Source organism: Muscardinus avellanarius (genome assembly GCF_963383645.1).
Source record: "Muscardinus avellanarius genome assembly, chromosome: 10".
Lineage (NCBI taxonomy): Eukaryota > Metazoa > Chordata > Mammalia > Rodentia > Gliridae > Muscardinus > Muscardinus avellanarius.
The window spans coordinates 88,153,863-88,168,954 of NC_137796.1; the positions used below are offsets into that span (position 1 = coordinate 88,153,863).

At 51.4% G+C, this 15,092-nt stretch overlaps 1 protein-coding gene across 2 annotated transcripts; it reads left to right on the forward strand.

Annotated features, from left to right (window-relative positions):
- Positions 1-263: 263 nt before the first annotated feature.
- GUSB (glucuronidase beta) lies at positions 264-14,499 on the forward strand (the record flags this gene model as incomplete). Of its 2 annotated transcripts, XM_080704209.1 has the most annotated exons (12): positions 264-473; positions 1,393-1,578; positions 1,850-2,031; positions 2,211-2,353; positions 3,503-3,690; positions 4,886-5,038; positions 5,177-5,355; positions 5,439-5,585; positions 8,356-8,440; positions 10,099-10,275; positions 13,403-13,538; positions 14,339-14,499. In XM_080704209.1, 12 exons carry the CDS (start codon positions 264-266, stop codon positions 14,497-14,499), a joined length of 1,947 nt encoding a protein of 648 aa, XP_080560335.1. The 2 variants fall into 2 exon arrangements, with proteins under 2 accessions (XP_080560335.1, XP_080560336.1); XM_080704210.1 differs by lacking the exons at positions 2,211-2,353; positions 3,503-3,690 and having other exon boundaries at positions 1,850-1,932; positions 4,891-5,038.
- Between the last annotated feature and the right edge of the window lie 593 nt (positions 14,500-15,092).

Here is a 15,092-nt window from a genome sequence, read left to right on the forward strand (position 1 = left end):
CAGTGGCTTTGTGCGTGGGCCAGGAGAGGTTAGCAGAGACCTCAGCCCTTCGGGGCCGGGGGCGAGAGTGGGAGTCCCACCTCCACAGCGGTCTAGAGAGAGAAGGGTTGCTGGGATCCGACAAGACTGGCACTCGCCCTCAACCAAAATGGCGCGGGTGGCGTCAGATGGGACACGTGACCTCCGGGTGTCCACCCCCGCGGCCCCGCCCCGTGCAGGGCTTTGAGCCGGGCGGCGGGTGGAGGAGCAGACGCGCGGGAACCATGCTCCGGAGGCCAGCTGTGTCCTGGGCCCTGCTCGGCCCCCTGCTCTGGGGCTGCACGCTGGCGCTGCAGGGGGGGATGCTGTACCCCCGGGAGAGCCCGTCTCGGGAGCGCAAGGAGCTGAACGGCCTCTGGAGCTTCCGCGCCGACTTCTCTGACAACCGGCACCAGGGCTTCGAGCAGCAGTGGTACCGGCGGCCGCTGCGGGAGGTGCGGGCTCCAGGGGCTGTGGGCTCACCGAAGCCGGGTGGTGGGATAGGAGAGCCCGCAGCCCGCGATCTCCTTCCCCGGTGACCTCTGGAGCTCCCTGGCAGAGGGAGGGCAAAGGCTAACGGGCATGGTGGCTTGGGGCCGGAGCCAGGAAGAGGGCTGGTCCAGGCCTGGGTGTTGGTGCGATCCCCCCACCCACCCCGGCCCGCCCCGGAGGGCGAAGCTGAGCCCAAGCACTGCCCATTGGGAACGGATCCGGTTGCACAGAGCTGGGGGACTGTGGTGGAGGAGGGGTGAGCTTGGACTTTTCGGGGTCACTTCAGCCCTGACGGGAGGAGCCTTGGGTTCTGGGGCTCCGATAAAAACAGACTTAGCACCCAGCCAGCCACGGACCTCTCTCCAGCTTTCTCCTCCAGACTGGGTACAGTTGGCACAGAAAAGGGACTGGGGCCGGCCTGTGGGTCCCCCGCCCCCCAGTCGCCTGCCTCTCCTAGATTCTTTTTTCCACGTCTCAAAACTCGGCAAAGGAGGAAGTGGAGAGTGGGCTGGGCGCCAGCATGTGCCCTATTCATAGTTTCTTCAGCAAAGGGGACCAGCTCCCCGCCAGCCTTCCACCCTGTGACAGTTGATCATCTGCTGCTTAGTCAAGGTCTGGCCTTTCCTGCCTGGGGCTGGGCGGTGACCCCGGGGCTCACCCCTCTCCTTGGAGATCTTGGCCTTGGTGCCATCAGCCCAGAGGAACATCTGACCCCAACAGCCTTCCAGCACACACCATCTGGCGGTGGACCGGTCAGGAAGTTAGCCAGTCACTTGCAGTTTCACCTGCTTGCGCTAGGTGCTGGGGGCATGGCTGTGCGGGACGGTGCTCTGAGACCCCCAGGAGATCTTGGCCCGACCTCGCTGGCTACTCTCTCCCCAGTCTGGCCCTACCCTGGACATGCCGGTGCCCTCCAGCTTCAACGACGTGGGCCAAGACGGGCAGCTGAGGACCTTTGTCGGCTGGGTGTGGTACGAACGGGAGGCAGCCCTGCCCCGGCGGTGGACCCAAGATCCAGGCACAAGAGTGGTGCTGAGGATCGGCAGTGCCCACTACTACGCCATCGTGGTCAGTGCAGGGAGCCTCAGGCGGGCATGGGGCAGCCGGCTCCCGCCTGTCACCCAGCAGCCTCCATTCTGGGCAGGAACAGTGGGGGGCACTCCCGTCCCATCCTGGGGTCTGTGCCCTGGGTGGTGGAGTTCCATGTTTCCCATCAGCCTGATGAGGCGGCTGGTGCTGGCGGGGCCCTATTACACCTGCTGTGGGAGGGAACCCGAGACCTCAGGCCCCCTTCGTGCTCTGGCTTGATACCCCTCCGCATGTCTCCTTGTGTCTGCAGTGGGTGAATGGGGTTCACGTGTCAGAGCATGAGGGGGGCCACCTCCCCTTCGAGGCTGACATCAGCAAGCTGGTCCAGACGGGGCCCCTGTCCTCCTGCCGTATCACCATCGCCATCAACAACACACTGACCCCCCACACCCTGCCTCCAGGGAGCATCCTCTACAAGTCCGATACCTCCAAGTGAGCAGCAGCTTCCGGTACCCCTCCTCCCCACTCCCTGCCCAGTTGTCTCCCTGCTAGGGACAGCGTGGCCTTTACATACAGAGCTGAGGCCCAGACCTGGGGGCGCCGGGGAGACGTGTGAGCTGCGGTCGGAGGCTCCAGAGCCACGATGGTTGGCCACTGTCTTCCCACCCCAGGTATCCCAAGGGCTACTTTATCCAGGACACACACTTTGACTTCTTCAACTATGCGGGGCTGCATCGGTCTGTGCTCCTCTACACCACGCCAGCCGCCTACATCGATGATATCACCGTCACCACTGGTGTGGAGGAAGACACCGGTGAGGGTTCCCGCCAGGTTCTGCCCTCTGCCCGGCCCCCCGTGGCTCTGGTCCCTGATGGCAAAGAGCCCTAGAGAAAAGGTTCTGTCCATACCTCTTAACCCTCACCGGCTCCCACGGACCCCAGAAGCTACAATCCTGGCTGTCTGAGATCACCCATCTCTGGTTGACCTCCCTCTGTGAGGCCCAGTGAGAAGTGGGGTCCTGCCTGAAGTGGCATAGCTCAGGATGAGAATCCAGGTCTCTTTCCTTCTGTCCCGCCCTCTTTTTTATTTTATTTTATTTTTTGGTACTGTGGCTTGAAACTAGAGACATTTTACCTCCAAGCCACACCCCCAGCTTGACTTTTTTTTTTGGGGGGGGGGCCTGGGGATGGAACCCAAGGGCATTCAGCCTCTGAGATACACCCCCCTGCCCTGTTTTTTATTTTTTATTTTGGTGGTACTGGGGATGTAACCCAGGGGCCTTCTACCTCCGGACTATATGCTCAGACCTATTTTATATTTTATTTGGAAACAGGGTATCACTAAGTTGCTGAGAGCCTCACCAAGCTGAGGCTGGCTTCGAACCTGCACAATCCCCCTGTCTCAGCCTCCCAAATGCCGGGATTATAAGCGTGCGCCACCACACCCAGCTTGATGTTTTATTTTTTTTTTTGAAAAAAAAAAAACAAAAAACCCAGGGGCATTCTACCTCCAAGCGACACCTCCAGCCCTATTTTATTTTATTCTTTATTTTGAAACAGGATCTCACTAAGTTGCAGGGGGCCTCACTAAGTAGCTGAGGTTGGCCTTGAATCTATGATCCTCCTGTCTCAGGCTCCCAAGTACTGGGATTACAAGTGTGTACCACCACGCCGGCTCCAATTTTATTTCTAATTTGGAAACAGGGTCTCACTGAGTTGCAAAGGGCCTCACTAAGTAGCTGAGTCTGTCCAGGAACCGTGATTCTCCGGTCTCAGCCTCCCGAATGCTGGGATTACAAGTGTGTGACACCACGCCCGGCTCCCCTCCCTACATACTGAGCTCAGGAAACAAATAGCTGTTTGCTGGGGGCTTGGCTGAGGGGTACCCCCCAAAGTGGTGGCTGCAGGATCTGTGTGACCTAGGTCATATCCCGCCTTCAATCCTGATCTCTTGTTTCCTGCAGGGCTGGTAAATTACCAGATTTTCGTCCAGGGCAGTGAACACTTCCAGCTGGAGGTGCAGCTTTTGGATGGAGAAGGCAGAGTCGTGGCCCAGGGGACAAGGTCCCGGGACCAGCTGGTGGTGCCTTCTGCCCATCTCTGGTGGCCGTACCTGATGCATGAGCACCCTGCCTACCTGTACTCCTTGGAGGTAGGTAATGGTTTAGGACTGGGACCAGGGAAGCCTTTTGCCCCCATCTGGTGGTCCCTGCTTCAGCAGAGGCCTAGAACAGGTGGGAAGACAGGTACAGTCCCTTAAGCTCGGGGACTTGTTCAGCCTTTAGCAGGGAGCTCAGCTTGAAAGAGCAGGCTCCAGGGGCAGGCTGGGGCAGGTCCTTCCTTGCTAAAGGCAGAGCCTCCAATTTCTACGACTCTGCTTGCAAGCTCAAAGGTGGGTCACTGTAGCATTACAGGGCTCCTTGGTATCTGGGCATGGTGGCACAGGCCTGTAGTCCCAGTTATCTGGGAGGCTAAAAGGGAGGATCACTTGAACCCAGGTGTTCAAAGACAACCTGGGCAGCCAGGGGTGGTGGCGCACGCTTGTAATCCCAGCATTCCAGAGGCTGAAACAGGAGGATTGCACAAGTTCAAAGCCAGCCTCAGCTACTCAGTGAGGCCCTTTGCAACTCAGTGAGACCCTATTTCAAAATAAAGAATAAAATAAAATAGGGCTGGAGGTGTCGCTTGGAGGTAGAATGCCCCTGGGTTTCATCCCCATTACTGCAAAATTAAAAAAAAAAAAAAAAAAACCTGGGCAACATTGTGAGACCCTATATTAAAAGAAAAAAAGGGTGGAGAGGGGAGCTGGGCATGGTGGTACATACCTGTAATCTCAGTACTTGGGAGGCTGAAATAGGAGGATTACAAGTTCAAGGTCAGCTTCGGCAATTTAGCAAGACCCTTAGCAACTTAGTGAGACCCTGTTTCAAAATAAAAAAGAGTGCCAGGTATGGTGGCACACGATTGTAATCCCAGTTCTTGGGAGGCTGAGACAGGAGGATCGCAGGTTCATGACCAGCCTCAGCTACTTAGTGAGGCCCTTTTGCAACTTAGTGAGACCTTGCTTCAAAATAAAGAATAAAAAATAGGGCTGGGAAAATAGCTCAGAGGTAGAATGCCCCAGGGTTCAATCCCCAGTACTGCAAAAATAAACAAATAAATAAATAAATAAGAAAGAAAGAAAGAGAGAGAGAAAAAAAAGAGCTGGGAGTATAGCCTGGAGGTAGAATGTCCCTGGATTCAATTCCTAGTGTCCCACCCAAAAAAGTGAGGTGTGCCTTCCTCCTGGCCGCGGCGGGTGGGGCTCTGGCCATGGCTCACGCCTGGCCCCGGCTCCTCCCTGGCAGGTGAGGATGACCGCGTCCACGGCGGCCGGGGACGTGTCTGACTTCTACACCCTGCCTGTGGGGATCCGCACTGTGGACGTCACAGAGAGCCAGTTCCTCATCAATGGGAAACCTTTCTACTTCCACGGGGTTAACAAACATGAGGATTCAGACGTGAGTTGTGGTTCCTGTGCCCCTGTGGGTGGTCACCATCACCTGTCACCTTCCCCCGTGCCCCGTGGCTGTTGAGGACAGTGAAGTGCTGAACACCACACTGTGATGGGGAGGGGTCACTGCTCTGCTGTCCCCTAGATCCGAGGGAAGGGCTTTGATTGGCCGCTGCTGATGAAGGACTTCAACCTGCTCCGCTGGCTTGGCGCCAACGCCTTCCGCACCAGCCACTACCCCTACGCCGAGGAGGTGATGCAGCTCTGTGACCGCTACGGGATCGTGGTCATCGACGAGTGTCCCGGCGTGGGCATCACGCTGCCGTGAGTGCCCGCTGCCCACACTGCCCAGCCTGCGGCCCGGTCGGCGGCGGCCACAAGCGCTCCCTTTCCCTCCCGGCTCACAGGCAGAGCTACGGCAACGTGTCTCTACAGCACCACCTAGAGGTGATGGAGGAGCTGGTGCGCAGGGACAAGAACCATCCCGCTGTCGTGATGTGGTCTGTGGCCAACGAGCCCACTAGCAACCTGGAACCTGCTGGTTACTACTTCAAGTGAGTGCCCCCGCCCTCCCCGGCTGGCTCAGGGGAGGCCTTAGCCCTGGCGCCTGGCTCAGCCTTGGTTGGCAGCCAGGAGAGCAGCTGGCCTTGTGGGGTGAGTGCGTGCTTGAGTGCGGAAGCATGCCCTCCTGGCCCAGACTGGGTGTTCAGCCGTACTGGCCAGTCCTCTATCTGCCCACCCAGAGAGAGGCCCTCTGTCTCCTTATCACACCCGAACTGAAGTCCAGAGCTAACCTGTTGATGTATATAACTTCAATTTTCTTTTTTTTTTTTTTGCAGTACTAGGGATGGAACCCCAAGGGCATTCTACCTCTGAGCTATACCCCTGGTCCCATTTTTTAGTCTTTTTATTTTTTGAAACAGGTTCTCACTGAGTTGTGAAAGGCCTTGCTAAGTAGCTGAGGCTGTCTGCAAATTGATCGTACGGTCTCTGCCTCCCGAATTACAAGCATAGGCCACCATGCCTGGCTTAACTTCAAGTTTTAAAATCAGTGACATGCCCGTGATATGAAAGAGGGTCATTTATAAAATAATATTAGAGGCATGGTGGTGCACACCTGTAAGCCTAGTATTAGGGAGGCTGAGACAGGAGGATTATAGGTTCTAGGCAAGCCTCGGCAACTTAGCAAGACCCTGTTTAAAAATAAAATAGGGCTGGGTGTATATTGTAGAGATAGATTGCCCACATGGTACTGGGGATTGAACCCAGGAGTGTTCTATCTCCAAGTCACATCCCCAGCCCTGTTTTTATTTTTTATTTTGAAATAGTGTCCTAATAAATTGCAAAAGGCCTCACTAAGAACCTGAGGCTAGCCACACACCTGTGATCCTCCTGTCTGAGCACCTAAGTCCTGGAGGGACAAATGTGCAACACCATAGTGGCTAAAAATAAATTCTTTTTAAAGATTAAAAATGTCTGGGAGTATAGCTTTGAAGTGGAATGCCCCTGAGTTCAATCCCCAATACAAAAAACAAACAAACAAACAAACAAACAAACAAACCCAAAAAGCTGGGCATAGTGGTGTATGCCTGGAGTCCTAGTACCTGGGAGGATAAGGCAGGAGGATCACAGCTTCAAGACCAGCCTCAGCAACATAGCGAGACCCTATTTCCAAATAAAAAGTAAAATAGGGCTGGCAATATAACTCAGAGTTAGAACATCCCTGGGTTCAGTCTCCAGTACAAAAACATATTTACAATGTTTTGCCAGGTGTGGTGGCACATGCCGGTAATCCCAGTATATGAAAAGTTGAGATGAGGATTGCAGGTTCAAGGCCAGCCTAATACCTTTAGTGAGACGTTTCAAAGTAAAAAATAAAAAAGGGCTAGGGGTATAGGTTGGAGGTAGAATGCCCCTGGGCTCAATCCCCAAAACCAATAAAAATAATAATGATAATAATAAGCTTAATTAGGGACTGAGGGTGACCTGTATGAGGGAGACCTCTGACAGGTCCCCGGGACAAAGCCCTACCATAGACTGGTCCCTCTGCTGGAAGCCTCTTTTTTTTTTTTTTTTGCGGTACTGGAGATAGAATCCAGGGGCATTCTACCTCTGAGCCACAGCCCAGCCCTATTTTTTACTCTTTATTTTGAAACAGGGTCTCACTAAGTCGCACAGAGCCTCACTAAGTAGCTGAGGCTGGTGGCGAACCCTGATCCTCCTGTCTCCGCCTCCCAAGTACTTGGATTACAAGTGTGTGCCACCACCCCCAGCCCACTTTGTGTGTGTGTGTGTGTGGTACTGGGGATTGAAACCAGGGGCATTCTGCCTCTGAGCTACACCCCCACACTGATTTTATTTTTTATTTGGAAACAGGGTCTTGCTAAGTTGCTGAGGCTGGCTTCAAACCTGTGATCCTCCCATCACAGCATTTTAAGTACTGAAGATTACAGGTGTGGATGACCTGGTTCAACTTAATTGTTATAGTAATAAACATCCCATCCCTATCTGCACCCCATCCACATCCATTTGTTTCTTTTCTTTTCTTTCTTTCTTTTTTTTTTTTTTGCATGTGTGGTACTAGCGATGGAACCCACGGGCATTCTACCACTGAGCTACACTCCCCAGCCCTATTTTTTATTCTTTGATTTTTATTTATTTATTTATTTATTTTTTTGGTGGTACTGGGGATGGAACCCTTCTACCTCCGGGCTACACTCCCAGACCTATTTTATATTTTATTTGGAAACAGGGTCTCTTAAGTCGCTGGCTTCGAACCTGCACGATCCTCCTGTCTCTGCCTCCCAAGCACGGGGATTACAAGCGTGCGCCACCACGCCCAGCTTTTATTCTTTATTTTGAAACAGGGTCTCACTGAGTTGCAGAGGGCCTCACTAAGTAGCTGAGGCTGTTTGTGAACTGCGATCCCCCTGTCTCAGCCTCCCAAATGCTGGGATTACAAGCATGTGCCACCACGCCTGGCTGCACCCCATCCACTTCTGTAATTCAAGAGCTTCTAAAGAGACGCAGGATTGGTTTGGGGCAGCATCTAGCCCAAGGCCCTAAGCTCTGTGTGCCTCTTATCCCTGTGAGCGCAGCCTTGCCTCCGAGGGTGGGGTCCTCGGGGAGGGAGAAAAGAGGGCTGTTGGGGAACAGGATCTGACTAGAGGAACGCGTCAGCTCGCCTAAAATACGCTCAGAGGTGGAAGAAAGCGGGCTGCTGTTCTCTGCCTTGGCCAGGGCAGATGGGCAGGGGAGGTGCGAGCTCTGTGTGACAGCCCTTCCCACACTAACGCAGCCGTGTCTTCTGCCCTCCGTGGACAGGACGGTGATTGCTCACACCAAAGCCCTGGACCCCACCCGGCCCGTGACCTATGTGACCAACTCCAATTATGCAGCGGACATGGGGGTGAGCCTGGGCTTCCGCACACTGCTCCTCCCGCCTTCGCCTGTCCTGCTGCTCACTAACCCGAGCTTCCTGGAGGATCCCCGAGCAGCCAGCCGGCCGTTTGCACAAGTGATCTTTAGGTTACTGGACACTAACTACCCGCTTACTTGCCAGGCAGCGAGGCTGGGCTCGGGGAGGTATGCTTGGTTCTCTCTCTGTATTTTGTGTGTGTGGTGCTGGAGCTTGAACCCAAGGGTACTCTACCTATGAGCTTCACCCCTAGCCCTATTTTATTTTTGTGGTAGTGGGGATTGAAAACACAGGGGCATTCTCCCTCTGAACTATATCCCCCCCCCAGCCCTATTTTTTTATTCTTTATTTTGAAATAAGGTCTTGCTAAGTTGTGGAGGGCCTCACTAAGTAGCTAAGGTTGGCCTCAAACCTGTTATCTTCCTGACTCAGCCTCCCCAAGTACTGTGATTACAAGTATGTGCCACCATGCCTCGCCCCTGTTTTATTTATTTTTTTGCAGTACTGGGGATTGAACCCAGGGAGGGGCTTTCTACCTCTGAGCTACACCCCAGCCCTATTTATTTTTTATTCTTTATTTTGAAACAGGGTCTCACTAAGTTGCAAAGGGCCTCACTAAGTAGCTGAGGCTGGCCACAAACCACAATCCTCCTGTCTCAGCCTCCCAAATACTGGGATTACAAACATGCACCACCATGCCTGGTCTCTATTTTATTTGTATTTGGAAACAGGGTCTAAGTTGCTGAGGTTGGCTTGTCAATTTATTATTGCTTGGTTGATTGGTACTGGGGATTGAAGCCAAGGGGTGTTTTCCCACCGAGCTACACCCCAGCCCTTTTTGTTTTATTTTTAAAGGGGATTGAAACTACGGACATTCTACCTCTGGGCTACACACTCCCAGCCATTTTTATTTTGAAACAGGTCTTGCTAAGTCACCCAGGCAGGCCTTAAACCTGCAGTCTGCCTGTCTCAGCCTCCCAAGTAGTAGGATTACAGGCATGGGCCATTGTGCCTGGCTTTTGAGACAAGATCTTGCTAAATTGCCCATGCTGGCTTTAAACCTGCGATCCCCCTGCCTCAGCCCTCAACCTCCTCAGTATCTGGGATTAGAGGCATGAGCCACCTCATTTAGACTAAACGTGTTCTTGTTCATTTGTTTGTTTTGTTTTTGTGGCGCTAGGGATTGAACCCAGGGGCATTCTACTGCTGAGCTACACCCCCAGCCAGATGGGGGCACACTTGGCATTATGGACCCAGCTCCATGAGAGTCACTTCTTGGCTATCTTTCTTATATGAGGGCAGGATGGTTTCAGGACCTAAATTATTTTCTACATCCCCCTTCTTTTTTTTTTTTTTTGTACTGGGATCAACAACCTCTGAGCTATCCCCCCAGCCCTATTTTTTTTTTTTTTTTTTAAATCTGGGAACAGAGTCTCACTGGGTGACTGAAAACCTTCAATTGTGGAGAGTGGCTTTGAACCTGCTATCCTCCTGTCTCAGCCTCCTGGGTACTGGGATTTTAGGCGTGTGCTGCCCCGCCCAGCTTCTGCATCCTTTTTGCCTTCTGTGCCCGAAGAGCCCTGCGAGGCTGAGCGTCCTGATGCTTCAGTCTCCCGGTCGCTAACGGAGCTGTGACGCCCTTGTCCTAGGCCGCCTACGTGGATGTGCTCTGTGTGAACAGCTACTACTCTTGGTACCATGACTACGGGCACCTGGAGGTGATTCAGCTGCAGCTGGAGAGCCAATTCGAGAACTGGCACCAGACCTACCAGAAGCCGATTATTCAGAGCGAGTATGGGGCAGAAGCCATCGCCGGGCTCCACCAGGTGAGCGGTGCTGTGTGTGCTCGGCTCTTTCATGCTTGATATCACTAATTTCCTCAAGCTGACCTGTCCTCTTGCTTGTACTGCTGACTGCTCCTCCCTGGCCCCTCTGCGTGTGTGTGTGTGTGTGTGCGTGTGCGTGTGTGTGTGCATGGTACTGAGGACTGAACTCAGGGGCACTCTACCTCCGAGCTACACCCCCAGCCCTATTTATTTTTTATTTTTTAAACTGGGTCTCACTGAGTTGCAAAGGGCATCGCTAAATAGTAGCCAAGGCTGTCTTCAAATGGCTATCCTCCTGTCTCAACCTCTCAAATGCTGGGATTTCAAGCATGCACCAGCACACCCGGCCACTCTTTCTTTTCTCTTCCTGGCTGTTCTTCTTTCTTTCTTTCTTTCTTTCTTTCTTTCTTTCTTTCTTTCTTTCTTTCTTTCTTTCTTTCTTTTCTTGTGTGGTACTGGGGATGGAACCCAGGGGTATTCTACCTCTGAGTTGCACCCCCAGCCCTATTTTTTATTCTATATTTGAAACAAGGTCTTAATAAATTGCAGAAGATTCACTAAGTAACTGGGGCTGTCCGCGAACCGAGATCCTCCTGTTTCAGCTTCTCATATGCTGGGATTACAAGAATGCACCACCATGCCCGGCTTGACCTGATTTCAAATAAGGAATAAAAATAGGACTGGGGGTATAGCTCAGAGGTAGAATGCCCCTGGGTTCCATCCCCAGTACCCCCCCCCCCAACACACACACACACACACAAAATTAAATAAAAATAAATATCCAGCCGGGCATGGTGGCGCATGCTTGTCATCCCAGCATTCGGGAGGCTGAGACTGGAGGATCGCAGGTTCTTGGCAGCCTCAACTACTTAGTGAGGCCCTCCACAACTTAGTGAGACCCTGTTTCAAAATAAAGAATAAAAAATAAGGCAGAGGTTGTAGCTCAGAGGTAGAATGCCCTGGGTTCCATCCCCAGACCCCCCTCCAAAACAAAAATCTGCTTTGGAACTGGAACAAAATGTGGCTCCCTGGTGCAGTTAGAGCATTTCAAGTGGCATTTGAGTCACTCTCATCAGAAGGTGAAAGCTGGCCGGGCGTGGTGGCGCACGCTTGTAATCCCCACGCTTGGGAGGCAGAGACAGGAGGATCGCACAGGTTTGAAGCCAGCCGCGCGTGCTGGCTTAGGAGACCCTGTTTCCAAATAAAAATGTAAAAATAGGTCTGGGAGTATAGCCCGGAGGTAGAAGGGCTTCCAGGAACCCAGTACCACCAAAAAAGAAGGCGAAAGCTAGTGGGGTTTTCTGCCCTAAAATGATTCACATGCTGCATCCTTGAGCATCTAAGACTTGAGCCTCCTGAAAGTTCCCCTGAGGTGAAAATACAGACCTTGTGCCCCAGGACATATCCCTTATTGTGTCTTGGCACAGCAACAAGGAGGCACACTTGCCTGAATATTGGATGAGCCCATAGATGCATCCCTCTGCTTCTGTTGTACACAGCCTTGTCACCTGGAAGGCCTCAGCTTCACTTTCTCAAGGCTTCCTGTGGACCTTGACTCACTTAGATCCCCTGCTGAACTATCCCCCACACTTAGATCCCCTGCTGAACTATCCCCCACACTTAGATCCCCTGCTGAACTATCCCCCGCACTTAGATCCCCTGTTGAACTATCCCCCGCACTTGCACTTAGATCCCCTGCTGAACTATCCCCCACACTTGCACTTAGATCCCCTGCTGAACTATCCCCTGCTAAACTATCCCCCTGCACCTAGAGCTTTATCTTCCTGCTAGGTGGTAAGGCAGGCCTTTGATGGCAGGGGTGCTTGTCTCTCTCCTTCACCACTTTGTCTCCACTGCCTGTCACAAGAAGATACTAGTTTATTTGGTACTGGGGGTTGAACCGAGGGGCATTCTACCTCTGAGCTACACCCCCAGCCCATTTTCTTTTCTTTCCTTTTTTCCTTTCTTTTCCTTTCTTTCTTTTTCCTTTTTTCTTTCTTTCTAATTTGAAATAGGGTTTCACAGCTGGGCATGGTGGTACATGCTTGTAATCCTAGCATTTGGGAGGCTGAGACAGATGAATTCAGGTTCGAGGACAGCCTCAGCTATTTAGTGAGGCCTTCTGTAACTTAGCGAGACCCTGTTTCAAAATAGGGCTGGGGGTATAGCTTGGAGGTAGAATGCCCCTGGGTTCCATCCTCATCCTCAGTAATGCAAAAAAAGAAGCAAGCAAGCAACAAAGATAAAAAGAAATAGGGTCTCACTAAATTGCTGAGGCTGTCCTCGAACCTGTGATCCTCTTGTCTCAGCCTCCCAAGTACTAGGATTGTAGGTGTGTGCAACCATACCTGGCTAGATTAATTGTTGAATGAGTAAATGTGCTAAAAAATAGCTCCTTACTCAGACCAGCTAGGGTAAATATAAAGTGAGTTAAATCTGTGTCACACTATTTCTCAAATTAGGCATGACAGCTACTTAGAACTTGAAGCAGCTGTAAGTGGTGATGCACACTTATGATCCCAGTACTTGGGAGTCCAAGACAGGAGGATCACAGATTGAGGCCAGCCTCAGCTATTCAGCAAGGCTCTCAACACCTTAGTGAGACCTTATTTCAAATAAAAAATAAAATAGGGCTGGAGGTATGTAACTCAGAGGTATTCAGAATGCCCCAGATTCAATCACCACTACTACACACACAAAAAAAAAGATAAAGCAAATATCAAATTATATTTATAAATAAAAGTTACTAATTAAGGTTTTCTTTCTTTTTTGAGGTACTGGGGATGGAACCCAGGGGCATCCCAACTACACCCCCAGCCCTATTTTTTATTCTTTATTTTGAAACAAGGTCTGAGTTGCAAAGGGCCTCACTAAGTAGCTGAGGCTGCCTGCGAACCATGAACCTCCTGTCTCAGCCTCCCGAATGCTGAGATTAGAAGCGCGTGCCACCACACCCGGCCAAGGTTTTCTTTTCTTAATTCCTTTTCTTACTTTGTGTTACATCGTACTCTGCTGTCTCTGCACCGGTGAGGACAGATATTTCGGTCATCACCGAGTGCGTCTTTATTTTTATCAGTATTTACAGCCTTGCTGGTTCTGACTCTTGGATTTATTGCCTGCATCCCAGGACCCACCTCTCATGTTCAGCGAGGAGTACCAGAGGAGTCTGCTGCAGCAGTATCACCTGGCGCTGGATAAAAAACGCAAAGAGTACGTGGTTGGGGAGCTGATCTGGAACTTTGCTGATTTTATGACAAACCAGAGTAAGTGACAGTTTGGCCTGTGACGCAACATTTCTAACGTGTTCAGACTGGCTTTTCAGATACGGGCATTTGTTTGTAACACTGCTGGAAACAAAAGGAAGAGAGCTGGGTTTAATCAGAGTAGGCTGCACAGAGAATCCTCTAGGAGAAGGAAGCTATTTGGAAAAGTAAAGCAATCAAAGTGCTTGCTTCTCAAAATCATTTTATGGTTTAACAAACACTTGGGATGGCAGGCATGGTGGTGCACACCCATTATCCTAGGCAGGAGGATTACAGGCTCAAAGCTAGCCTTGCTTCGCAACCTAGTAAGACTGTTTCCAAATAAACAATAAAAAGTCAAGCTGGGCTAGTAGCTCATAGGTAGAATGCCCTTGCATTCAATCCCTAGTACCATCTACTAGGTAAAGACTCCTTTTTTTGTGTTTTTGTGGTACTGGGAGTTGAACCCAAAGGCACTCTACCTCCAAGCTACACCCCTAGTCCTATTTTATTATTTTATTTTGGGGACACAGTCTCACTAGGCTGATGAGAGCCTCACTCCTTGCTGAGGATGTCCCTGCACCTGTGACCCTTGTTTCAGTCTCCCAAATACTGGAATTACAAGCCTGCCCAGCGGCCCAGCGGCCCAGGTGTTTGGATGAGCGGGGAGACCTGTGGTAGCTACATACTTCTCATACCACTTCAGAGCAAGGGACCCTAACCTGCAGGACCACATTGCTATTTAGCCCATCTTGGCTCCTGTTTGGGTCGAAGTCATCCCACCTTTAATCGTCTGAAACACATTTTGTCTTCTCTTTTAGCACCACAGAGAGCAGTGGGGAATAAAAAGGGGATCTTCACTCGGCAGAGACAACCCAAAACTGCGGCATTTCTTTTGCGAGACAGATATTGGAAGCTTGCCAATGAAACCAGGTATCACCGTTCAGTGGTGAAATCAGTGTTTGGGAAAGAGCCCGTTTGATTTTTAAAGCCACGATACCTTTGTCCTGACACTGCTTCTGTCAGTCCCCTCCTCCCCAAGGAAGGGGCGACTTGGACACCATCCGGAGTGAGTGCCTACTGCAGTGCTGGCCTGGATTTGGTGGAAACCTGCTAGAAGGAGATGTTAGAGGTGAAAATAAAGCTTTTCTACTATGGGAATAAAGAGTTGGCATAAATGACTGCTACCCTTAAGCTGAACGATCTGTCCTGCAATGGGCATAGAGAATCAGCTGGGTGTGGGGCGCACACTTGTAATCCTAGTACTTGGGAGTCTGTGATTGAAGGATGGCAGGTTTGAGGACAGCCTCAGCAACACTGTGAGACTCTCAACAACCTAGTGAGACCCTGTTTCGAAACAAAAAGACAAAATAGAGCTGGGGGTAAAGCTCAGAGGTAAAATGCTCCTGGTTTCAAACCCCAATAACTAACATACACACGCACCACATGAAATCATTTTTGTGTCTCAGGCTGTTTTCAGAGCCATAACTGTGTACGGACAGTTAAGAGAAGCTGTTCTGTCAACACCCACACCATGTTTAAAGCTGCTGGTTACAGACCGCTCCATAGACCTAG